Source organism: Podarcis raffonei, chromosome 8, assembly GCF_027172205.1.
Source record: "Podarcis raffonei isolate rPodRaf1 chromosome 8, rPodRaf1.pri, whole genome shotgun sequence".
NCBI classification, from domain to species: Eukaryota; Metazoa; Chordata; class Lepidosauria; order Squamata; family Lacertidae; genus Podarcis; species Podarcis raffonei.
The window spans coordinates 9934510-9960252 of record NC_070609.1 but is presented as its reverse complement, the minus strand read 5'-3'; the positions used below and the strand labels follow the sequence as shown (position 1 = coordinate 9960252).

Here is a 25743-nt window from a genome sequence, read left to right as displayed (position 1 = left end):
GCAGAAAGGCAAATGTGGGACCCCCTGTAATGAACTGCGCTTGGTGAGGCTGCAGACCCCTGCAGCTGATCAGGCTACCCTGGAGTGAGAGAGAGCACATCCCACCAGAGGAGCTTCCATGCCTGTTTAAGCTGGAGGTTAAGTCCTTGGGGTGCTGGACTCCAACTCCCATCAGCCCCAGCCAACAAGGGTCAGTGTTGAGGGATGATGGGAGTTGCAGTTCGGGAACATTGGGGCGGCCACAGATTCCCCACCCTTGGCAAACAGCCCAATTCTACGCTGCCCTGGATATTTTCAGTGGGAAGATGGTATAAAAATGTCTTAAATGGTGGGAAGAACTTACCCTCATCTTACTTCGCATCTACAGCCATACCTTGGTTCGTGAACGACTTGTGAGTCGAACATTTGGGCTCCCGAATGCCGCAAACCTTGAAATGAATGTTCCAGTTTGTGAATGTTCTTCGGAACCTGAACGTCCGACGCGGCTTCCGATTGGCTGCAGAAACTTCCTGCAGCCAACTGAAGCTTCCTGCAGCCAATCGGAAGCTGCGCCTTGGTTTCTGAACGTTTTGGAAGCCAAATGGACTTCTGGAACGGATTCCATTCGACTTCCAAGGTACGACTGTATATGGGATGTTCGGTGAGTTCAGAGTTTGCAATGGGCTTCTTCTTTCTCCATGCCTTTTCCCCTGTAAGGCAGTTTAGTCCTGGACAGGGGTCAGTGAGGGAGCTTTGTGACTTAAGCAGGGATCTAGCCCAGAGCCTCCCCCTTCGTTAGGCTCCTAGCCCAACCCTCTAACGACCACACTGAAGAATATTCTGGGTGATGTTGTGCAGGGTGCTGGTTAGGCCTATGGAGTCATGCTCCCCCTCTCCCCGATCTGTCCTTCCCAGAACTGGGAAGGAGGACTGTGGCTCATTCTGCCTGTTATTTTTGGAGATGCAAATTGCCTGCATCTGGCAGTATTCTGACGGGAGGGGAATCTGCACATTTTTAAATTGCTTCCTCGGGGCCATTTCTGAACCGAGCCTCTTTAAACGCTCGCGCGCCCCTGTGTTGCGAGGTAGCGCCGTGTCCCGATTCCTCGAATTAATTATGGGCAATTCATTGTAATGTTCCGCAACCGGGGAGCGTAATAACAGCGGTAATAAGTCCCTACCTAATAGGCTGCTTTGCAGCAGGGAGAAAAAAACAAACAAACCCCAAAGGGCTTTGGGCAACAGAGACCCAACAGGGCTTTGTGCTCAAATTACTGCAGTTTTCTTGCATGGCTCAGCAATAAAGTCGCTGGACTGTCATTTAGGACTCTCTTCGCCTTTAATCTGAGCATGGATGGACCTCCTGGGGGTGGGGGATTCCCACTCCCCCCCCCCCATCTTTTCTACCTTGCGGTCTCATTAGATTGAGAGCTCCTTGCATGACCTATCTCTGAGGGGTTTCTCCTTTTAAAAAGCAAGGGCTGTGTGTTCTGTGATTTCTGCAGCAGCTCAGTGTGGAGCCGGGTGACAAATCCTGCTTACAAAAGCTCTTGGTTTGCATTTTTAAAAGACCGGGGTGGGGTGGGGGCACGTTTTCGTAGATGCTGCAGCCTCAAAATCTACATGGAGGCATAAAGCTGACGGTGGTTTGAGGTGGCAGAATACAGTGGTACCTCAGGTTACAGGCGCTTCGGGTTGCAGACTCCGCTAACCCAGAAATAGTACCTCGGGTTAAGAACTTTGCTTTAGGATGAGAACAGAAATCGTGTGGCGGCGGCAGCGGGAGGCCCTATTAGCTAAAGTGGTACCTCAGGTTAAGGATGGACCTCCAGAATGAATCACCATATTTTTTGCTCTATAAGACACACCAGACCATAAGACGCACCTAGTTTTTGGAGGAGGAAAACAAGAAAAAAAATATTCTGAATCTCAGAAGCCAGAACAACAAGAGGGATGGCTGCGCAGCGAAAGCAGCGATCCCTCTTGCTGTTCTGGCTTCTGGGATAGCTGCGCAGCCTGCATTTGCTCCATAAGACGCACACACATTTGCCCTTACTTTTTAGGAGGGAAAAAGTGAGTCTTATAGAGCAAAAAATACGGTAAGTTCTTAACCCGAGGTACCACTGTAATGGGATATTTTTGGAGGGGGGGTCGTGGGGGCTTTATTGCCTTGCCCCTCCTCGTGAGTAGCAAGACCAGAATAAGTTACGCCAATTAGAGTGCTGAACTGTATATACAGTCGTACCTCAGAAATCTAATGGAATCCGTTCCGGAAGTACATTTCGACTTCCAAAATGTTCAGAAACCAAAGCGTGGCAGGAAGTTCCTGCAGCCAACCAGAAGCTGCGGAAGCCCCGTCGGATGTTCAGCTTCCAAAAATAGTTCGCAAACCGGAGCACTCCCAGGTTTCTGGCGTTCAGGAGCCAAAACGTCCGAGAACTAAACTGTTCGGCTTCCAAGGTACGACTGCATAAAGGCTTCATAATTCTAATATTCTAGTGCAGGAATCTGCACAGCTATAAACCAGGCCTGCGTGCTTTCTGCCTGGAGCAATGAAGAGTCCATTTTTATTTTTATTTTAATTAGCCTTTAAAGATTACGGAGATTCTAGCCCCTGTGATGATGGGGAAACCTTGGAAACTTGCACCAATCAGGCCATGGGTAGATCTGCATAACTTTCCCCTCTTGCACAGATTTCTCCCGCCAGCATTATCTTTACCGGAAGAAGAGAAATCCAAACTAATTTAATCACTTTAGAGCCACGAGTGGCAGCAATAACAGCTTGAAAGTGTTGCAGTGGAGTAGCTGGCGAACACTTTGAGGAAATGACCCTCAATTGCGGGGAATCTACAGGTAGCGGCGGTTCTTCCGATGCAATAGCTAAGGTTCGAAATGTGGCCGGAATGGAGGTTTCATGTTTACTCGATGCAAATAGGCCTTAATAGAGGGCACGCTTTTGAACTGAGCAAAGGGGGACGAGAGCCAGCAACAGCAGCTCCTCCCGTTCATCTGCGCCAATCAGGACGTGGGAAAAGACTCTTTCAAATCCCTTTCTCCCGTATGAATAGCAGAAGCCTTGACAGAGCTGTCCTATTATTAGGCAGTTCATTGCGTTTCCAGGCACAGGCAAAGGGCACTTCAATTCTGTCTCCCTTGCATGCAAGCAGGCTTCCAGATGGAGAACAATTAACTTCGGAGTCACTCCTTTTATTAACCCTGTTTACTGCACTACGCCAGTTCGTACAGTCAAATCAACAGGGAGAGCTTTTATTTTTCATCATTTATCATTTTTATTGTGTTACTATTGTCTACCACCATTGTCTACCACTCCGAGGTCACCCAGTGAGTTTCAGGGCTGAGTGGGGATTCGAACCCTGCTCTCCCAGGTCCTAGTCCATCACTCTAACCATTACGCCACCGTTTTCTTCGGCTGTGGGGGGAAGGAGTGCATGTTTCAACCTTCCTTGACTGAGGAGAACCCGCCTACCCCCCCAAAAAAACCCCAGTTGGCGGAGAGTATTTGATCCCTGACATGCTAGCTTTCTATGTGGAGGGAAGTTTTTTTCTGCCACCAGGGAGTTCCAAACACATGCACTCAGATTTCTTTCTCCCCGCAGTTCAAAAGTGGCACAGTCCAGCCCTCCGCTCTGTTTCATCCCCCAACCTCTGCCTCTCTTCCAGCTAAGCCCACAAACACGGCCGAAGCCCAGGAGGTCAAGGCTAGCAACCTCGAACTCCCTGTGGCTGTCTGCATCTCTGACCGGGGGAAGCCGCCGGCCCGCATCACGTGGCAGTCGGGGCTGAACGGCAACGCCACCGTCTCGGAGGTGACCAACGCTGACGGCACCGTCACCGTCACCAGCTACTACCGCATGGTGCCCACCAAGGAAGCCAACGGGCAGCGCATCACCTGCATTGTGGAGCACAAGACGCAACCACAGCCAGAAGCCCTTCCGGTGGTGCTTTCGATATTGTGTGAGTGGTGCGGCCTGGCTTTGGGGTTGGAGGTGGCTAGGGTCTCGAGGTGGGCCCCTGCGGAGGAAAACGCTCAGAGAGCCCGGGAGACGTTGACTGTACACCCCCCCTTCATTTAAAGGCTGTTCTTTTCCCCCTTCCATCAAGACCCCTGGGAACTGCAGTTTAAGGGGTCCGGGAATTGTAGCTCTTGTGAGGAGTAACCTATAGTTCCCAGGGTTCTTTTTTCTGGAGGGGGTGCAGAATGTGCTTTAAATGTTTGGTTTGTACACAGCCTTCGCTTCTCTGCTCTTATTTCCTGACCCTAGAAAAACTTACAATCCTATACTTTTAGTCAGGCGTAGGCAAACTCCGGCCCTCCAGATGTTTGAGACTACAATTCCCATCATCCCTAGCTAACAGGACCAGTGGTCAGGGATGATGGGAATTGTAGTCCCAAACATCTGGAGGGCCGGAGTTTGCCTATGCCTGCTTTTAGTGGCCTGGGATGTGGAAGGGAAGGTGAATGAGGATTGGTCTTTGAATGCTGGTTTGAACAATCTCTGAACTTATTTTTATTATTATTCGCTTCCACCCTGAGGTTGGGGGGTGGGATGGGGAGCAGTTGAAGTAAGGCGTCGCTTTGCAAGCTGTGGGAAACGAGGATGCCTGGGTTCCACCCCTAGCTTTGGGTAGCGGAGTGGCGCCTAGTGGTTGGAGCACAAGTTTGGAGGCATGTTGGAAGGAGGGGAATGATACCTGGAGGTTGTGTTTTGAATCCCACCATTTCTCCCCAAGCTGCCCAGAGCTGCAAACCCGCGGGCGATGCAACCATTTAAAACACCCAAAGGCAATTCTGATGCAGAAACAGACTGGGAAAGAACTATAGCTAATAAAACACTCTTCAGGAGGTGAAAAAACTGAGAAAAGGACCTGGGGAGATAGCAGAAGCTGTTCCCTGCTGTAGGGTAGGGAAAGCAAAGGGAAAAGTGCTTGCGGGAAAATGCGGAGCTTGTGGGGATATTCGCAGGAAGGCAATCTTGGCTAGGGGAGAAAGAAGAAGCAGGGGGTTGTGAGTCTTCTCAGGGCCCGCCGCCAAAAAGACAGGAGTATCCTATCTGGCTTCTCCTTGCAGATCCTCCTGAGGTCACCATAGAGGGATATGATGACAATTGGTATTTGAGCCGCAACGAGGCCACGCTCAAGTGCACCGCCAAGGGGAACCCTCCGCCCACCGACTTCATCTGGAGCACGTGAGTCCGAAACCTCTTTCTCTCTCCCTCCCACCGCCAGCCAGTACACACGGCCCGGCCCCTGAGTGTGCCCTTCCGTGGAGGCATTCACCTGAAGCCGGCCAATTAGGACTTCTGCACTTTGATGAGCTTTGAAGTGCATCCCTGCACTTTCTCAGGAGTGGTGCTGATGAAAGGCTTTTCCATGTGCCGCAGTTCCTGATTTCAAGAGGGAGGATCTGCACTGAGTGACCATATGTTCTCCCTGCACTGTTTGGGACGTTCAGAATTTGAAAGTCTGCCCGGGAGGGTCATCTCAGCTCCCCAGATGTTTTGAACCACATGTTTTGAGCCCCACCCAGCATAACCACCAGCAGGTTGGGGGTAAAGGGAGTTGTGATCCAAAGCACCTGGCTGGAGACAGCTTCTTTAGAAGATGCCCAGTGAGTGATGGCTTCCCACCCTCCCCCCAGGCTTCACTTCTGTGTTCACAAGAACTAGAAACTTGCGGCTTTTTGTTTTTCAATGCAAGCTGCTCCTGGCAATTACATCTACAGTGGTACCTTGGTTCTCAAACTTAATCCGTTCCGGAAGTCCGTTCCAAAACCAAAGCGTTCCAGAACCAAGGCATGCTTTCCCATAGCAAGTAATGCAAAATTGATTAATCCGTTCCAGACTTTTGGAAACAACCCCTAAAACAGCAATTTAACATGAATTTTACTCTCTAATGAGACCATTGATTCATACAATGAAAGCAATAAACAATGTGGTTTCCAAAATAAGTTCGCAAACCGGAACACTTACTTCCGGGTTTGCAGTGTTTGGGTTCCATGATGTTTGAGTACCAAGGCGTTTGAGAACCAAAGTACCACGGTATTTTATGATAGGCCTGAATAGCTTGTGACCCACTAAGCAAAACACAGCCATGAATGGAAGCCTATCGTTGGCCTTGAGAGACAATGGAGCGCGCCTCCGGGGGTGAAGTCTCACTGCTGCATTTGCAGCACCAAAGTGACCTCCCCGGGGTGCAAGCCTGGGCAGTGTGTCTGGAGGTCCTGGGCTGCTTAGATGACAAGTCCAAAGGAAGGCAGAGCAATACGTTTGGCACTGGCTTGGCTGCAAGAATTGCCGGAAAGAGGCATGCAAGGCGCCATCTAACCATCTTTGGGACTCCACTCCAGATTTGTGTAGGGTTTACTCCTCAGCCGGAGGTTTAGGATCAGAGTTTTCCTTCTTCTAGATGAGCTTACCATCCCGGTTGATGAGCCCCATCTGCCCCTAGGAAACTTACTATTATTATTAATTTGAAAAAACCACCAGGGGTTTTCTGCCTGCCTCGGGCTGCAAGAAGACAAAAACATTTTCAAAACGTGTGGGATTGGTGGCTTTCATTCAGTTCAGTGGGTTGAACGTTGCACAGCCTGCTCCAAAGAACTCGTAGGCTGTGTTAAGCCTCTTCCTCCAGCCTGTGGGAGACAGCTTCCCCTTTCGGCACAGAATGAGGCTGAGCCGGTTCTTCTGGCTCGCCAAAGGAAAAACACCCTCCCCAGATGACTCTGGCTATGGGCAGGGGAGGGCCAGGAAAACAGGGCTCCCAAGTTCTGCATGACCTTCTGTAGAGCACCTTGGGACGAGGGGAGAAAAGCAGAGAAGCGTTGCAAAGAGGAGGGGGCTTAGGTTTTGGTGTAGTCCAGGGCTGTACACATGGCATGGCATGCATTGGAAAAAAGGGTATCCTGTTTTGTACTGATAAGATGCTGTAAACAGTGAGTGCCAAATTAAGCTCAAAGTGGCACCAGGAAAAAAATCGCTCATGTGCTGCTACTCCATGTCTTCAGCTTACATGCAGTCCTAATATAAAATGATATAAACCTTCATAGCAGGGATGAGGAGCCTGTGGTATTATCAACATTTTTGTACTCCCACAAGCCCCAGGGCAGTGCAGCCATTGGTCAAGGCTGATGGGAGTTGTAGTCCAGCAATATCTGGGGCTCTGCAGGGTCCTCCTCTATCTTCTCTGGGATGATTTCCTCTTTAAGTTTCATTGGTAGGCCCTTTTTCTCCTTCCCTGTACCATGCATTCAGACTGTCCTAGACTGGTTTCTCTGCCTGGGGTGTCCAACTGTTGTTGGACTACAACTCCCATCATCCTAGACCACTGGTTCTGCTAGCTAGGGTTGATGGGAGTTGTAGTCCAACGACAGCCGGAGACCCAAGGTTAAGAAACACCATAGATTCCGGTGTATTAGGCGACTGGGCGTATAACACGGCGCTGCCAATTTGGGGAGGGGTCGTCTTATACGCTTCGGCAGCTTCCTTGGGCAGTGGGCAGCGGGCTCCACGCCAGGAAGAAGCTGCCCAGCGATGCTAAGCCGGCTTTGCTGGGTGGCTTCCTCCTGGCGCAGAGCAGAGCGCGCTGCCCATTGCTGTTGCAGCGGCAGCTTCGGCAGCTTCCACAGCAGCAGTGGGCAGTGGGCTCCGCGCTGGGAGGAAGCCGCCCAGCGAAGCCAGCTTAGCATCGCTGGGCAGCTTCACCGGGCAGCTTCCTCCCGGCGCAGAGCGGAGCCTGCCGCCCACTGCAGCCATACCCGGCGTATAAGCCGACCCCCAGGAAAAGAGGTTAAAAAGTCATCGTATACGCCGGAATCTATGGTATGTATAGTATGAAATTCGTAGCATTCTCTTCTTTCTTTAAAAAAAAAGAAAAGTTTCTGATTGTCGTGGCTTGTGGAGAAAAGCTCACACAGCAGCGGAATACATTTATTATCATTATCACTATTGCTATCATTTATTTGTATACTGCTGTAAACGCACAGGTGTCTTGCATCCTTCAATGCAAAAGACACACCATGTGTAATGGGTTCTTACAAGGGACTGTTGGGAGTCTCCCAGATTCTGTTTCCTAGCTAAGTCTTCTCTCTCTCTCTCTCAATTGTTCCCATTCAGGGCCAATGGGCCTCTCCCAAAGACTGTGGAGGTCCAGGGCGACATACTCTTGGTGCGCAACGTGGATGCTTCGGTGAACACCACTTTTAGATGCCAGGCCACCAATCGCGTGGGACAGGTTTCGACAGACCAAGTCATCTTTGTCCGAGGTGAGAATCGTGGGGTGTCGAAGGTCTTGAGTGTGCGTGGAGCTTTTGGGTGAAAGGACTTGGATCTGGTGGCCTGGTGTTTTGCACATATGGGGAATCTTGCTGCTGTCTTTTAAAAAAAGAAAACAAAACTGCTTTGGGGGCCAGCTGTTTGTACATAATATGTGCTTCCTTCTCTGGGCTGAGAGCTGAAACTCTTTAGAACTTGCACGAGATTACTGGGCTGCACCATTTTCAGTTTGAGACGGAGGATGTGATGTTTAGAGTGCTTCTGTTATCCTCTCCCCGCCCCCCCGCCCCCCAAATCCTTGTATACATGATACTAACATGTCAGGGAGAAATCTTTAGACTAGGGGTGGGGAACCTGAATCTCCCTCCAGAGATGCATTTAGGGGAGCGCAAGCGACAAGGGGACACCAGATTTGCTGAAGTTTGAGATGTTGTTGGACTGCAACTCCTATCATGGCCGTGCTGGGTGGAGCTGAACAAGAACTGGAAGTCCCAAATCTGGGCCTCCACACCATGTGACGTCCTTCTCCTGGTATTTGTAAATGGTTCGACACATGTTTACGTCTTGGGAATGCAGCAAGCCCGCAACTTACGTGCATTTAAACCGTGTGCATTCAGCCAAAAAACAGGATGGAAAGAGGAGTCAGGATTCCAGGGAAAACGACTTTGGCAATCCCACCCAGGGTTGAGCCCACGCGATTTTGGCTTGAGGCGGAACGTTAACTCCTGTGTAAGTTGCGGGCTTACTGTGCATGTCCCGAAAGCTGAATGCATTGTGGAAACGGGAAAGCAAGGAGCGCCACAGGGGCTACTCGGCTGGGTGTATTGTGGGTGTAAGTTGTGGCACAGGCTGTTCCTCCGGCTGGGTGTGTTTTAGGTACAGAGGCAACATGCTAGGCCGCATCATGCTTGGGCAGGCCTGCGTGGAAGAGCTACTCCCTGGACCCTCTAATGTCCCAATTCTCCTCGGACAGCAAGGGGGCTCCTTTGAAGGAGGACCCTTCCAGATGGATAGGGGAGGCGGGGGGTCCCCGAGACCCTGCCCGTGTGCTCTTCCACGGCTCCACCTGCAGCTCTGCCCCTTCCCCAGCGCTGGCAAAGCCTAGTGATGCACTTTTCTCTGAGTGACACCCCTCGTCTTCCTTTTTTTACTCAGACCAGCCGGCGAAGAGGCAGAGCAGCAGCGCTGGAGCTTTGGCCGGGTCCATCGTGGGGGGGATCCTAGCCCTGGCTCTCCTGGGAGCCATAGTCTTCTTTGCTGTGCGTCGCCACCGCCACCGGGGCACCAAAGGCTCTTACGACCCCAAGACCCGGGTCTTTGGCAACGGGACAGCTCCTCCCCCAGCCCGCGACTTCACCGAACTCGACCGGCCCCTCAAAGCCGCCCCGGGGAGGGGGCCGGAGGACGAGTACGAGGAGGAAGATGAATGCGAGGAGCGCCTCCCGCCCTACGGCTACCCCTCCCACCGCCTGGAGGGCGACGAGGAGCAGTACGACCAGTTGGGCCCCATGTTGCGGCTCAGCTCTCCCCACCACGGCTACGACTTCGACGACATGGAGTCCCAGCACGACGGCTCCATCATATCCAAGACAGCTGTATACGTGTGAGCCCGGCCTTGGTGGCATTCCTAGATGCCGGGAAGAGAACTTTGGCCTTCGCAAAAGACACGCTTAAGAGAGACTCTACGAAGTTTTGTTTTGTTTTTTTAATTTATGGGCCCTGCGTGGCCAGACTCTGCTGGTGGGGCAGCAAAGCCTCCCTCGACTTCGAGAGGTGAGGCAGCCGCAAGAGACATCCCAGGGGGAGATTTGTCGGAACCCCATGAAGTTGGGGGGCTGCTGAAAAGGGGAAACTTATTTTTGCTTTCTTTTTTAACAAGGGGAGGGATGGGGACGGGACACTCTTTACCCTGAAGATGTCCCTCTTCTTCGACCACCAGGAGACATTTTGCGTGCTGCTGCCTTAAGAGGATTCGACTTCTTGCTTTTTTTGTAGTACGTGTTAGAGGAGTTGCAGAGCTGACTGTAAAAACTGGGCGTGGGGCAGCTCAGGAAACAAACACACCTAGCTTCTCCTGCCGCTGGCGAAAAGGACCTTTGGGCACAGCATGCCTTGCGTGACACCCCCCAATCTGGCAATCTTTAATCTCTCTCTTTCTCCCCCAATGGCGCTCTCTGGTATCTTTTTGGTGCTCTTAACCGGGTGGTCTTGGCTGGTGCTGAATCCTACCCCCCAGCCTGGTGCTTGGGAGGAAAAGACCAGGCTCCTGTCTAAAAGTCCTGTCTCTTCCTTGCCCTTCTCTGCACAACCTCCACCCTGCCTGTCTCAACAGGTAAACAGGGCCTGCCTGCTCTTCGGATCGCCCCCCCTTCTTTCATCAGGGAACAAGGCCAGGGTTGGGGGAAGGAGAAGAGGGGGCACAGCACCACTCGCACTGCCAGCCCCTGGGCCTTGCTTTATTCCAAAAGACTTGCTTATCTGTTTGCCGGGGGTCTGTCCGTCCCCCGGTTCAGCCTGCCCCACGCCCCCTCCCCATAAACTCCCCTGGATCGTTCACCATCATTGTGTGCGTTGTTTTCGGTGGGGTGGGGGGGTTCCTGTGGACTTGTTTGGAGGGTCAGGAGATGGGTCCCTCTTCCTCTCTCTTCTGCACTACCCCCATGCTGTGCCTTAACGAGGACCAGCAGGTTTCCCCCTCCTTCATACATACCCACAAATGTCTGTAAATACCCCCCCGCCTTTGTGAAAAAGGCACAGATTTATTTTCGTACTTTTGGTTTGGCTTTTTTTGTGTCCCCGGTGGGCTCTGTCTCCGCATTTGAGTGTAATTAAAAGATGTATCAAAACCGAACTCTCCTTGCCTTCCTGTTTTGGGGTTTGTCTGACAAGGGGAGGTTTGGGGGTTGATGGCGGGAGGAACCCCTTAAGTTGCTGAAGCAGAAGGGATCCTTGCCACGGTGACACCGAATCCCTCGCCTTCTCGCAGCCGCATGAATATTTAAAGCCACCTTGCTTGGTATAAAATTAATTGCAAACGAAATGTCCTAGAGGCTCCAGCTGAGTGACTGGGCTGTCTCCTCTGAGTAGGAGAGGAAGTGCACGTTGGGGACAGGAAGTTTTGCGTAGCCGAATTTGATCCGCAGAAGAAAGAGCAATGTTGGCCTTCTCCACCCCAGTCCTGGAGGGGCATCAAAATTCTGGATTCTTCCTTATTGTGAAGTGCTGTCTATTGTGATTTTTTTTAAAAATCATTTCTACAGAGGCAAAAGGTACTTCCTGATATACAGTGGTACCTCAGGTTACATACACACTTCGCTAACCCAGAAATAGTGCTTCAGGTTAAGAACTTTGCTTCAGGATAAGAACAGAAATTGTATGGTGGCGGTGCGGCAGCAGCAGGAGGCCCCATTAGCTAAAGTGGTGCTTCAGGTTAAGAACAGTTTCAGGTTAAGAACGGACCTCCGGAACGAATTAAGTACTTAACCTGAGGTACCACTGTATTTTCAAAGGAAGAGCAGAGTGGGAGGCACTAACTGCTTGTCGTACTGTGAGCAACTTCCCAAATACAGCCATAAAAAGTGGTTCAGGTCCCTAGCCTCTCTGGATGCTGTCAGACTCCAACTCCCATCATCCCTTGCGAGCATGGCCTTTGGTCAGGAATGATGGGAGTTGTAGTCTAGGTTGGAGGGAGGGGTGTCCCTGCTCTAAATGGTTCCTGCAGATGAATATATATATATGTTTTCCTATTTACTGGATTTATATACTGCCGGTTCACCAAGACGGTTTCCAGTTTCTGAGTTCTCTCACCCAAGTAACCCTGTCTCCCAGCCCCTCTTCTTTATCACAGGGCTTAATGGTGTCTGTTGGCCCTATGGGATGGCACAGTCTGACTGGAATAGGTCCTGGCGGTGTGTCTGCCTGCCTGTTGTTATTATCAATAATAATACTCATTAATAATGTTGAATGTCAATATGGTTTGCAAAGTTGCCGGCATTGGTGGCCTGTTTCGGCCTCCCATTAATCGACACTTTCCCCCTCTTCCTCTCTGAATTCGGTCAAAAAATCTCACTGCCTAGACCTCACGGCTCTGAGGTGAAAAGAGAAGTGCATCAGTAGCTCTGCTTGTTGCTCTTTTGTAAACAGCTGGCGCTGTGGTTAAACCACAGAGCCTAGAGCTTGCCGATCAGGAGGTCGGCGGTTCGAATCCCCGCGACGGGGTGAGCTCCCGTTGCTCGGTCCCTGCTCCTGCCCACCTAGCAGTTCGAAAGCACGTCGAAGTGAAAGTAGATAAATAGGTACGGCTCCGGCGGGAAGGTAAACGGCGTTTCCGTGTGCTGCTGTGGTTCGCCAGAAGTGGCTTAGTCATGCTGGACACATGACCCGGAAGCTGTATGCCGGCTCCCTTGGCCAGTAAAGTGAGATGAGCGCTGCAACCCCAGAGTCAGCCACGACTTTACCTTTTTAGACAACCGCAACAAAATGTTGCAGCAGGGAGCGCTTTACCTTTACCTTTATGCTCCTTCAGCTAGGAAAGGTACGTTACGGTGCGATAAATAAAAAAAATAGTTTAGTTTGGTTAATGTGTATGGGTTTTGCACCTCCTCGCTCTTATTGCACTGTTAAAACCAGCCTCCAAAATACCTCCCCATTGTTTTGGACTGGGCGAGAGTGTTCCTTAGCAGCAGGCGCCTGCTGTTTAGAACCGGTCTGATCTGTCGCCTTTTTTTGCACGTCTCCATGACCACCTGTCTGCCCCAGGAGGGAGATCGGGTTTCCTTCAAAGCAGGAACAGCAGGTATGGCCCAGGTGCTGTTTTGGAGAAACAGAGGGCAGTTTAGGGTGCCTTGCACTGTATACAGGCATCTGTGACTGCAGGTGCAGGCAGTGAAAAGACTGCTTTGAATACAGGCCACAGCGATGGTAGCATTCACTTCTGGGGCAGGATTTCTGTGTTAAAAAAAAAAAATCGAAAAAAGACCCTGCCAATGTTTTTCCCACAGCAGCCTGATGCATTGAAATATGAGCTGTGAATTTTTCTCGGTCACTTTATCCTCATGCCAGAAAAAAAGCCTCACCAGCTTAACATCTGTGGCTGCTAATAGAGGAACAGGAGGCTGTGCCAATGAATAAGAAACACACACAACCTATTGATGTAATGCTTTTCTCCAGTTCTGTAGGGAAGTGAGCTAAAATTTTATCTTTGTAAGCAGCTTGGGGTTCCCCCCCCCCAGAGAGTTCAGTTTAAGGACCATTTTGATACAAGCACCGCCACTGAAGTAATTTATTCCTTTTTTAAAAAAAGGGGGGAGGGGATATGTGTGTTTTTCTCAGGTTAAATATTTCAGTGGAGGCTAAAATGCCCATAAAGACCAACACAGATTTCCAAACTGTCGCTTTAACTCTTATTTCAAGGAGAAAATGAGTTGGAAGTCAGATGAAAGCAGGAGTAAATCTTCTCCTGGACTGGTTGCAGGGTTTCTTTTTGTAATAATAATAATAGTTAAAATATTAATAATTAATAATTTATTATTTATACCCCGCCCATCTGGTTGGGTTTCCCCAGCCACTAAGGGCGGCTTCTAACAAAATATTAAAAACACAATAAAACATCCAAACATTAAGAACTTCCCTAAACAGAGCTGCCTTCAGATGTCTTCTAAAAGTCAGATAATTGTTTATTTCCTTGACATCTGATGGGAGGGCGTTCCACACGGCGGATGCCACCACCGAGAAGGCCCTCTGCCTGGTTCCCTGTAACCTCACTTCTCGCAGTGAGGGAACCGCCAGAAGGCCCTCGGTGCTGGACCTCAGTGTCCGGGCAGAACAATTGGGGATGGAGACGCTCCTTCAGGTTGTTGCCAGAGTTGGGCCTGATCTACCCTTTCCAAGGATTCCTCTGCCCAACAACAGAGAGAACAGCTTTCTCTGAATGGGCCGAGGAGAGTTTTGCGACATCTCCACGTTCCTTGGTACGTTCTCAGACATGAGTGGGGTGGGTGGGCCTGAAACCTTCCTGTTGCTATTGGGCTCTCAACTCCAATCAGTGCCAGGCAGGGATGGCCAAGCCAATGGTCCAGGATGAGGTGCAGCATCAAGCAACATCTCTACTAAGAGGAAACTCATTCTCACAAGTGTAGATCCTTTAAATAACAGCGGCAGGGTCTCTGCGAAAGTAGCGGTAGGCTAGGGTAATCCCAAGCTTTTAAGGGACCCCTGACCATTAGGTCCAGTCGTGGCTGACTCTGGGGTTACGGCGCTCATCTTGCTCTATAGGCCGAGGGAGCCGGCATGGCCAGCATGACTAAGCCACTTCTGGTGAACCAGAGCAGCACACGGAAACGCCGTTTACCTTCCCACTGGAGTGGTATCTATTTATCTACTTGCACTTGACGTGCTTTCGAACTGCTAGGTTGGCAGGAGCAGGGACTGAGCAATGGGAGCTCACCCCGTTGCGGGGATTCGAACCGCTGACCTTCTGATCAGCAAGCCCAAGATGCTCTGTGGTTTAACCCACAGCGCCACCCGCGTCCCTCATCCCAAGGTTTGCAAAAGTACAAAAATGTTAAGGATGTGTGGAGGGAAACGCACTGAAACCACAGCTCGATAAGGGTGTTAAATTAGGAAGGTGTTAAAATGGAGTATCCTGAAAATAGGCATGGCCAGCCAGCCAAAAATCCTTCACAGGAGTGCTCCCTGCTGCAACATTTTGTTGCGGTTGTCTACTCAAGTACATAGAGCATGGAAGAACAGCACGGGAACAAGGCATGGCCTTGTGGAGTGGGTGCTTAACCCTGCTTCCTTCTCCATGTGCACATTCACAGCACCTATGATGCAAGCAGGGCTGAGGGGTGCATGGCATCCCCAACTCCACCCCAGGTTAATCCTCTTGGCAAGGGAGGTCTTAAGCTCAAAAGGAAGAGCCTTGGCGGATTGGATTTAAAGCCCCACCCAGCCTTAGCGCCCAGGCAGAGCTCACAAGCAAGGCATGAAAGCAACCAACACCCCTCTTGTCCTCTGCCTCTGAACCACAGAGGTCCTGTTTATCTGGCAGGCCTAGTGGTGTGTTGACAGGCCTGTCTTTCCTGATTTCGGGCCTGGTTTGCACGGCATGGCACGCCGAACCTTGGCTTAAATAAAAGCATAAAGTAGTTCGAAGCTGCTCTCCTGGAACTGCACAGTCTCGATAAGCCTCAGTTTGGCTTAGGGTGTCATGCAAACCAGGCCGTTGTCCAACCTAGCCTTTATGAACCTGGTTGTTGGACTACAACTCCCATCAACCCCCAGCCAGTAGGTGCTGGGCAGGGGGCTGATGGGACTTGAAGTCCAACCAAGTCTGGAAGGCACCAGGTTGGCAAAGGTTGGTCTACCTTGAGTGTTTCCCAAACCTGGGTCTCCAGCTGTTTTTTGGACCACAACTCCCATCATCCCTAGCTAGCAAGACCACTGGTCAGGGATGATGGGAATCGTAGTCCAAAATCTGCTGGAAACACTGGCCTAACCTATGACTTAGATATTGCTGGACTACAGTTCCCATCACCCCTGACAACTGGGTCCTGCTGTCTGGGGCTGATGGCAGTTGAACTCAAGAAACATCTGGAGGGCCATAGGTTCCCATCCTGGGGCCTAACCCTTTCTCAACCCCATTCTTAAAAAAAATCTGAGGTAGAAGGTACCATTACATCACATTCTGGCAGAAAATCTCATATTATGTGTTGTGACTGAAGTACTTTTGTCTATCCAGAACCAACGGGAAGGTCTCTCATATACAGTGGTACCTCGGGTTAAGTACTTAATTCGTTCCAGAGGTCCGTACTTAACCTGAAACTGTTCTTAACCTGAAGCACCACTTTAGCTAATGGGGCCTCCCACTGCCACAGCGCTGCCGGAGCACAATTTCTGTTCTCATCCTGAAGCAAAGTTCTTAACCTGAAGCACTATTTCAAGGTTAGCGGAGTCTGTAACCTGAAGCGTATGTAACCTGAAGCATATGTAACCTGAGGTACCACTGTATAGCACAGTGGGGAATAGTGGCTTTTAGCAAGTTGGGCCCCTGAACTTCTGGTAGGTTTGACAGCCCAAATACTTGCACTTCCTAGATTCTGGCATCTTTCTTTCCCTCCAAGCCACCTCCTTGAACTTGTCACTCTGATCTCTCTCTAGGTACCTTGTTCAAAAGCAGTAGGGCTGTTTGCCGCTCTGCATTTAAAAAAGAAATCAAAGCACTGGGCTTTTAATTTATGCATCCTGATAGGTGCAAAATTTCTTACTTTGCCTAAATGCTCATATAGCATACTTCGTTCTCAATCTGATACAGTGGTACCTCAGGTTACATACGCTTCAGGTTACGTACGCTTCAGGTTACAGACTCCGCTAACCCAGAAATAGTGCTTCAGGTTAAGAACTTTGCTTCAGGATGAGAACAGAAATTGTGCTCCTGTGGCACGGCGGCAGCAGGAGGCTCCATTAGCTAAAGTGGTGCTTCAGGTTAAGAACAGTTTCAGGTTAAGTATGGACCTCTGGAACGAATTAAGTACTTAACCCGAGGTACCACTGTATTTGTGAGGGATGTCAGTGATTTAGTTTTTTAAAAATCTGTTTGCCAAGCAGAAACGCTCAAGGGGTGTGTGAATCACAGCCAGGGAGGGATGTTTCCTGGGGGGAATCTTGAGGGCCACATAGAGAAGACTAGAAGGCCGCATTTGACTCAGTTGCCTAGGATTCCCCACCCCGGCGTGGTTCTGCCAATCTTGTAACACCAGGATGTGTATGATTGACATACCCAGGCAGAGCCCTGACACTTAGAAAAAGGAGAGGCTGGGGAAGGGTTCTGAAATTTTGCTTCCCTGTCACTTTCCTATAAATCTTTCTTTCACCCTTCAGCGGAGCATGGCTGTTGGACACCTGCCAGCGGCCTCATTTTCGCTCACCTGCAAGCCCAGCGCTTCATCTGCAAGCGGCTTGCACGGTGGTTATGAGCGCGAGCTATGAGCCCTTGGTTTCAAACAGATGAGTTTCGCCACACGTTCACAGGCTTTTGCAAAGGTGCAAACTGTCTTCTTGGCCTTGTCTGTAACACATTGCTGGAGCCACCATAAAGGCTCGTTGAAGCACTTAAGGGCAAATGCTTAATGTGCGATAGAAATGAAATGTTGGGGTTCGAATGGGAGGTGCTAGTTTAGGGGTGAGCAACCTCCGGCCCTCCAGAGGTTGGTGGATTCCCAACTCCCATTACCCCTAAACGGTGGCCACATTGTCTGAAGTACTATAGGTTCTCTGCCGTGTAATCTTTTTGGTTAGCCCACATTGCGTGGGAAAGGGGGTCCCTAGCAGTTACTCCACATGCAGTAATAATATTATTACCGTATTTTTCGCTCTATAACACGCACCAGACCATAACACGCACGTAGTTTTTAGAGGAGGAAAACAAGAAAAAAAATATTCTAAACGAAATAGTGGATATATGATTTTTGTGGTTCATGCTGTGGCCACAGACATGTGATCTGACAGTGAGTTTGGAGTAGCCCAATGCAAAAATCCTGAGGATCTATGTGGATCCATGCTTTGTAACCACAGAGGAGGGAAGGAAGGGGAACCATGGATCCTCTGCTCACGACTGCAGCAGATCCCCCCCGCCACTCGCAGGCATTCGCTCCATAACACGCACAGACATTTCCCCTTACTTTCTAGGAGGAAAAAAGTGAGTGTTATGGTGCAAAAAATACGGTAATTTGCACTTGTTCAGAACCACCCTCAAACAGCTGTTTCAAAGCAAGCTGCGAAATACGGCTTGAATGTTAGCAAACAGAACGTATTCATGTTTCCCAAGTGCTGGTAGCAGCGCTGAGGTAGCTGCCAAAAGTGTGGCCAAAGTCTTCTCCAGATTATGTTTTAATCTCTTGCCCGCTGGCAAGGCCCTTCTCTAGGTTTCAGCTTTCATCTCTCGCCCACTGGTTGTCCCAACCCACTTTCGGATCGCCGTGGGGCCTGATCCACATAAAGCCTGGCGTGAATATCGGGCTAAGTCCTTCCACGCCAACAGGGCCTGCCGCCGAAGCCCGTGACGGATTCTCCCGGTTCTTCACCACCCAGGCTGCAGCCTGGGAAAGAAGGAGGCGGCAGCTGTTTTTGCTTAGGCAATAAAAAGTGCTCAAGTGTCGGACTCTGTGGAGAAAGGTCAAAGGAAGGCCACTTGGAGATGGCTCCTGATCCCTAGCTGCTTTGGGGTGTGGCTCCTGCTGGGCACACGAAACCCCCAAAGACCTTTAAAAAATGAAAGAAATAGCGTAATTCGAGTCTCGGAACGGGTGTGTGCTGTCAGCAAGGCCCTGTTTATGAATTTGAGAGGTTTAAGCCGTCTCAGGCGCTGGCTTTCAGATTTCCTTGCCCTGCTGGTGAGGAACCTCTAGATCAGGATTTCCCAAACTTGGGTCTCCAGCTGTTTCTGGACTTCAACTCCCATCATCCCTGGCTGGCAGCACCAGTGGTCAGGGATGATGGGAATTGTAGTCTAAAAACAGCTGGAGACCCAAATTTAGGAAGCACTGCTCTAGATGATGAGAAGGATTTTGGGAATACAGTACAGTGATACCTTGGGTTACAGACGCTTCAGGTTACAGACTCCGCAAACCCAGAAATAGTACCTCGGGTTAAGAACTTTGCTTCAGGATGAGAACAGAAATCGTGCGGCAGCAGCGGGAGGCCCCATTAGCTAAAGTGGTGCTTCAGGTTAAAAACAGTTTCAGGTTAAGAACGGACCTCCAGAACAAATTAAGTTCTTAACCCGAGGTACCACTGTACTAATAATTTATTTTTGGGGCCCATCTGACTGGGTTGCCCCAGCCACTCTGAGCAGTTTCCAACAAAATATGCAAAAACACAACAGATCATCATACATTAAAAACTTCCCGGTACAGGGCTGCTTTCAGATGTCTACGGCTGAGTTGATATCGGGGGTGATAGCCGGTCCTATGGGACCTAACCATCACTCCATGTTGAACTTGAGAAATGCTCTAGAGGTCATTGGTTTCCAATTAGCTAAGTACCGCAGACCCTCTGTTTTTCAAAAGCCAAACCATGGGCCCCCCACATAGATTTTTATATATCTATGGTAGTTTTTGTTATGTGAACGGAGCCACGGACCCCCTGGGTGGGCTATGTGAAACTCCTGAGGTCTGCGAACCACCAGTTGGAAGCCACTGCTCTAGATTATACCCATTGCTCTCCTCCAGATCTGCATTTCAAAGGAAGACCCAGGGACGCTTGTTTAGGATCGCGGGGAAACGGTTGATAAACTTCCATAGGATGCTGGAGTTTCCTTTGATCACGTTCTGAAAGCAGCCAGCTTGGGGCACGTATCTCTATACTTGTTTTGGACCAGCACTCCCATTGGAGTTGTAGTCCAAATGGTACGGAGGGCACCAGCTTGGCGAAGGCTGATCTATGCAAATCGGCAGCTGCAGATAAAACAGTCACCTTGCAGTACTATGAATTGCCCATGGGCACAGCTTCTGGTCCTTTAGAGTCCAAACCATGTGGGGGGTTCCTTTGGCCCTCCAGATGTTGCTGAACAGCATCTTTGGCCAATTGGCCACTTGTAGTTTGGGAACATCTGTATGGCCAATGGTCCCCCTGTGCCTGATCTAGACAGTGACTTCAATTCCCATCAGCGTTGGCCATTGGTCACACTGGCTGGGGCTGGTGGGAGTTGGCGCCCAATTGTAAATCAGGATTCCACCTCTCCTAAACTTGTCTAACATGTCCGTTTGTTTACCAAAAGCCTTAATCATTGAGCTGAAAGAGACTTGTGGGATTGTTTGGGTTTGTTTTGTTAAAAATCAAATTTTAGCTGTGTTTAAATTTGTAATCAGACTAGCTTTAGCTATATTGTAAGCCGCTTTGTGGGGATTTTTTGCCTCGAAAGTATAAAAACCAATATAAATAATAATCCAAAACAAAAGAGTGAGTGGACCTCAGTTTCCACAGCCTCTGCCTTCAATGAAGAATTTGCTGCACACTTGCTAGGTTACAGTTCCTAAAATCCAGGTGGGAGTGTCAGTTAAAGTTGCTTAATTTATACTAGTAGATGTACCTGGAAAAGTAAAGGTAAAGGTACCCCTGCCCGTACGGGCCAGTTGTGTCCGACTATAGGGTTGTGCGCCCATCTCACTTAAGAGGCCGGGGGCCAGCGCTGTCCGAAGACACTTCCGGGTCACGTGGCCAGCGTGACGAAGCTGCTCTGGCGAGCCAGCACCAGCGCCGCACATGGAAACGCCGTTTACCTTCCCGCTATAAAGCGGTACCTATTTATCTACTTGCACTTAGGGGTGCTTTCGAACTGCTAGGTGGGCAGGAGCTGGGACCGAAAGACTGGAGCTCACCCCACCACGGGGATTTGAACCGCCGACCATACGATCGGCAAGTCCTAGGCACTGTTGTAAATAAAAATATGCCCTTTTCCCTTATGGGGTATCCAAGAGCCCATTTAGAGTCCTTACATAGGTTCCCTATTGGTAGGAGAAAATAACAGAGGTCAACCAGAGAATATTGAGAAGCAAAGCAGCCAATAAGCTTGATCTTTATTGATCTGTTGCAACAGGGTACTCCCCTCACACGCAGGAGAGGAAGAGGACCCCCAAAATTGCTGTGCAAGGGCTTATAAAGACTTTTTGAAATTCCCATCCTGTAGATCAAGACCACCCCCAGAAACATTATGCATACATCACAGAAGGGGTGTAACCTAAGACCACCCCTCAGATACATCCCACCTACATCACAGAAATTTAAATGTTGTGTTTCTCTTGTCCTTATTTATCTCCTGTCTGGCAGGTTACTTGATTGGATTTCCTGGGGAGCCTGGCCATTCTTTTGTAGTGGTAAAATACTTATTTCCTGGGCCAGGTCACAGGCTCACACCTTATTCATATCTTAAATGTGTCCTTAAGACAGGATTTGTGAGGAAAGAGACAATGGGGAGACTTTTCCAGTTTGACCTTGCAGAGAAAACATTTGGTCAGTTTAGGAATCAAAATGGTTCCAGGTTGGCCTTCCTGTGTTGATCTATGTATGTGCGGTTATGAACATTGCCATATATCTAAGACCATAAAATTCCTATCACAGCACTGAGGTTTTGCCCACAGCGCCACCCGCGTCCCTATAATGTTCTGAGTACACCCATTGAAATTTGAGGGCGTGCCTAACTTTGTACAGCTCCGATTCACTGTTAATGCTCAGCCCTCTTACGAGAAATCAGGCAGTTTTCCTTATAGCTGTGTTTTGGGATATTAATAGACGACTCAAGATAGCAGGGTATAATTAACCTTGTGCGGTCACAGAACCTGGCAACTTATCAGATATTGTAGGAAAAATTCCACACAGGGAACTGAAACTGACCCGTTGTATGTCTGGGCTGCTTGTCTTTTTTTTGGACTGAATACCCCACAGCTGGGTGCAGATTTCACCTGCACGTTAAAAGAAACAGGGCCAGCTCCCCTGCCATTAATTCCAGTCGGTGACAGTAAACTTCGGTGGTAGCTATTGAGAGCCTTTAGCCCCCACAGATTTGACAAACCCTTTTTTGAAAAACACCCATGTTATCAGACAGTGGGGGTGAGTTCCACAGCCCAACTATGCACTGTGTGAAAAAAGTACTTTGTCTCTTCTGAATATTACAACATTCAGCTGCGTTGAATGTTTTCTGGCATGGAGAGATAAGTGACAGAACATTTGTGCGAGTGGCAGAAAGGACAGCTTGAAGTTAAAGTTTTACTTTCTTCACCTGAGAAGAATGTACAAACAAAGGGCTCAGTTGACACAAGAGGAGTTGGTGGTCAGGCTTTGGTTACGAAATGAAACATGCTGGAACCAGTGTTTCATCTGTAAGAATGAGAGGTACCTAGAAGCCCAGAACCTAGCAGGTGGTTACTTGGTAGAAAGGCTCTCTGCACATGCTCAGAGACACGCCCATGAAGCAGGCTGCGAGTGCGGAGTTAAGATTTTTTTAAAATGCGGTTAGGCCTTTCATAGAATTGTCGAGTTGGAAGGGGTCATGAGGGCCAACTCCCTGCAATGCAGGAACACACAGTCCCCCATCCAATTTGAAACCAGACCCTGCTTAGCTTTGCAAATGTGCTATCGGTTTTATTGCTGCACAAATCAGGCCTGAGGGGGCCGTGCATCAGAATCTAAAATAGGTTCTGGGACTAGTGTCCAAATAACAATAACAATAACAATAACAATAATAGTGTTAAAGTTTGTGGTAGCCTCTTTCCACAGTCTCTAAAACAGGGGATGGAAATCCAGTGGCTCTTTGGGTGCTGCTGGGCTCCCATCAACACCCAAGCCAGCAGAGCTAGCAGTCAGAGATGATCAGCGACATAATTGCTTCTTCTCCCATTGCGATAAAACTCAGCTGGAGGATAGGTAAGGTTCCTTTGGGTTGGGGTCTCCCAGTCTTGGCAGAGTTTCTGTTCCCAACCTTTGTTCCCTCCTGGCTGGGAACAGCAGTACAGTGGTACCTTAGGTTACAGACACTTCATGTTACATATGCTTCAGGTTACACACTCCGCTAACCCAGAAATAGTATCTTGGGTTAAGAACTTTGCTTCAGGATGAGAACAGAAATCGTGCAGTGGCGGTGCGGCGGCAGCAGGAGGCCCCATTAGCTAAAGTGGTACCTCGGGTTAAGAACAGTTTCAAGTTAAGAACAGACCTCCATAACGAATTAAGTTCTTAACCCGAGGTACCACTGTATTGAGAAAAGTCACCAGCAGAGGAGGGAAGATGAACACCTAGCATTGCCAACTTTCGCAGCATACGCGAACCCCTGGAACCATTAGGTCCAGTCCTGACCGACTCTGGGGTTGCGGCGCTCATCTCGCTTTACTGGCCGAGGGAGCCGGCGTACAGCTTCCGGGTCATGTGGCCAGCATGACTAAGCTGCTTCTGGTGAACCAGAGCAGCGCACGGAAACACCGTTTACCTTCCCGCCAGATCAGTACCTATTTATCTACTTGCACTTTGACGTGCTTTCAGACTGCTAGGTTGGCAGGAGCAGGGACTGAGCAACAGGAGCTCACCCCGTTGCGGGGATTCGAACCGCCGACCTTCTGATCGGCAAGCCCTAGGCTCTGTGGTTTAACCCACAGCACTACCCACATCCCTGCATGAAGCCATAAGCAGTGCCAATGCTTTATCTCCTTCTTGTAAAAAGCTTCACTCGTTTTCTGAACACTGCTGTGGCCTAGGCAGTTATTATTTTTCTGGCCAGTTAGCATATCCTCCTATTCCACACCGGGGTAGCTGACCTTTGAGATGTTGTTGGCTGTCGGCTCCCGTCACCCGCAGCCAGCGTGGCTGAAGGTTTAGGGTGATGGAAACCTTATCTGCGGCAACATCCAGAAGGCCGCAGGTTGTATATTTCGCAGAAAAGTTTCCATGGATGCCTTGGCTTCAGATCAAGATCCTTTGCAGCTTGTTCCATCGATAAATCCTGCTATGTGTGATGTCAGTGTTGTCTCCTGCTCTGCATAGATATATTTCTGAGTACAGTGGTACCTTGGGTTACATACGCTTCATGTTACACACTCCGCTAACCCAGAAATAGTGCTTCAGGTTAAGAACTTTGCTTCAGGATAAGAACAGAAATTGGGCTCCAGCGGCGCGGCGGCAGCAGGAGGCCCCATTAGCTAAAGTGGTGCTCCAGGTTAAGAACAGTTTCAGGTTAAGAACGGACCTCCGGAACGAATTAAGTACTTAACCCGAGGTACCACTGTACCAGAGGCTGGACACAGCAGGAGAGGAAAGCCCTCTTGTGCCCGGGTCCTGTTTCCAGGTTTCCTGCAGGTATCTGATGGAGAAAACGCAGGATAGCTCAGTTACTTAGGGCATGATGCTGATAATGCCAAGGTTGCAGGTTTGATCCCCGCATGGGACAGCGGCATATTCCTGCATCGCAGGGGGTTGGACTAGATGACCCTTGGGGTCCCTTCCAACTCTACAATTCTCTGATTCTATTATTCTTACCTCTGCCCCACTCCTGGCTTGTAGCACAGCTATTACAGGCACAGGACTTCAGTCAAGGAGGAGGAGGAATGCAGAATGATAATGAGAGAAACGGTATACATATATATTGTCTCAGTCCTCCTTACAGTAGCTTGTGGGGCAGGGCGGTACGGTACGTATTACCATATTGCAAGTGAGCAGCCTGAGGCTTTCAAAAGTGCCTTTCCCGAGGCCAGGCAAAGGCTTTTAAACCTCGCCTTCCCTGCTCTCAAAATTCAGGTTTCCCTTGAGCTATTATGCTACTCCGGCGCCCTTCAGCCAACCTGCTATGGATGCCGGCACCGACTCTGGGGAAGTCAGACGAACTCGCTCCTCTGAGACTGAAAGTGCGGCTGAGTCTCCTCTTTTGTCTAGTTTCATGTAAACACCAGCGGAGAGATTCCCAAGGGTGGGGTTGATACTCAGGGAGCCCTTCCTGTTAAGGAAATGCGGCTGAGAGGGGTTTTATTTAAAGAGCAAAGTGTACCCAGAAAGGGTGCGGCCGGTGACCCAAACAGCAGGTCAGCCCAGCTGGCTAGCTCCGCTGTTCGGGTTGTGTTCTTGCCTTTCCCCCACCTCTTTTTCTTTTCTTCTTTTTGGTTTATGCCAGTGGAAACGAGCTTGCAAACCATAATAAGGAGAGCTGGGAAAACAGAGGCAGGCCAGCGGGGCTGTTTACATAGAGCAGCGGTGGAGTTTGCTCCCCCAGGTGGCAGTGATGGTCAACTCTGAGGCCTTTAAAAGGGTCTTGGACAAATTCACAAGGGTTAATGCTGTCAGTGGCTGCTAACCACTATTGCTGCGCTCTGCCTCTGTGGTGGTCAGACTCAGTTTGCTCCTGAATGCCAGTTTCTGGAAACCGCAGGAGCTCTTACGCCCGGGTCCTCTTGTGTGCTTCCCACGGATATCTGGCTGGCTGCTGGGAGAACAGGATTCTGCACCAGATGGGCCGTTGGCCTGATCCTGCACCACTCGTCTTAGGCTCTAGCTCAGGGGTTCTCAGACTGTTTTTCCTCTGGGCCACACTTTCGGAATGAAAATTTGCTCACTCCACTCCCCCCAAAATTTTATTGGTAAGGAATGCATTGGAAAATAAAAAGAAAAGTGCGAAGGTTACCTCTCCCCTTGATATGGATGGAAGAGGTACTAGTGACCTGTACAACACGCATATGGTTAAGGCGTTACCACTTACTTTGTGGCATCTAGCCAAGTTTATTTCCCCTCCCCACAAGCTGGATAGCTCAGCTGGTTGAGCATGAGACATGTAATCCCAGGGTTGTGGGTTCGAGACCCGTGTTGCTTGAAAGATTCCGGTTCCTTGTGGCCCCTTCCAACTCTACAATTCTGTGATTCCAGTGCTTGAATGAGAACACAGAACACAACTGCTTCATAATATGATCATGGGACGTGCAGAAAGTATAAAACAAAGCAGCTG

The 25743-nt window shown here is 49.7% G+C and overlaps 1 protein-coding gene and 1 non-coding gene across 4 annotated transcripts in view; both read left to right on the top strand.

The window, feature by feature from the left end:
* Positions 1-25743, top strand: part of NECTIN2 (nectin cell adhesion molecule 2) — a 95018-nt gene that overhangs the window by 48819 nt on the left and 20456 nt on the right. For 2 of the 3 annotated variants that reach the window (XM_053397839.1, XM_053397837.1), the window contains exons 3-5: positions 3661-3954; positions 5069-5186; positions 8112-8260. In XM_053397839.1, the coding sequence (XP_053253814.1) occupies positions 3661-3954; positions 5069-5186; positions 8112-8260 (561 nt within the window). Of the gene's footprint in view, positions 1-3660; positions 3955-5068; positions 5187-8111; positions 8261-9425; positions 11122-25743 lie in introns of those variants that run through there. The other variant, XM_053397838.1, reaches the window with a different exon arrangement.
* Positions 25399-25526, top strand: LOC128420449 (U6atac minor spliceosomal RNA). The gene has a single exon (XR_008332051.1). It is a non-coding gene; the product is annotated as a U6atac minor spliceosomal RNA (small nuclear RNA).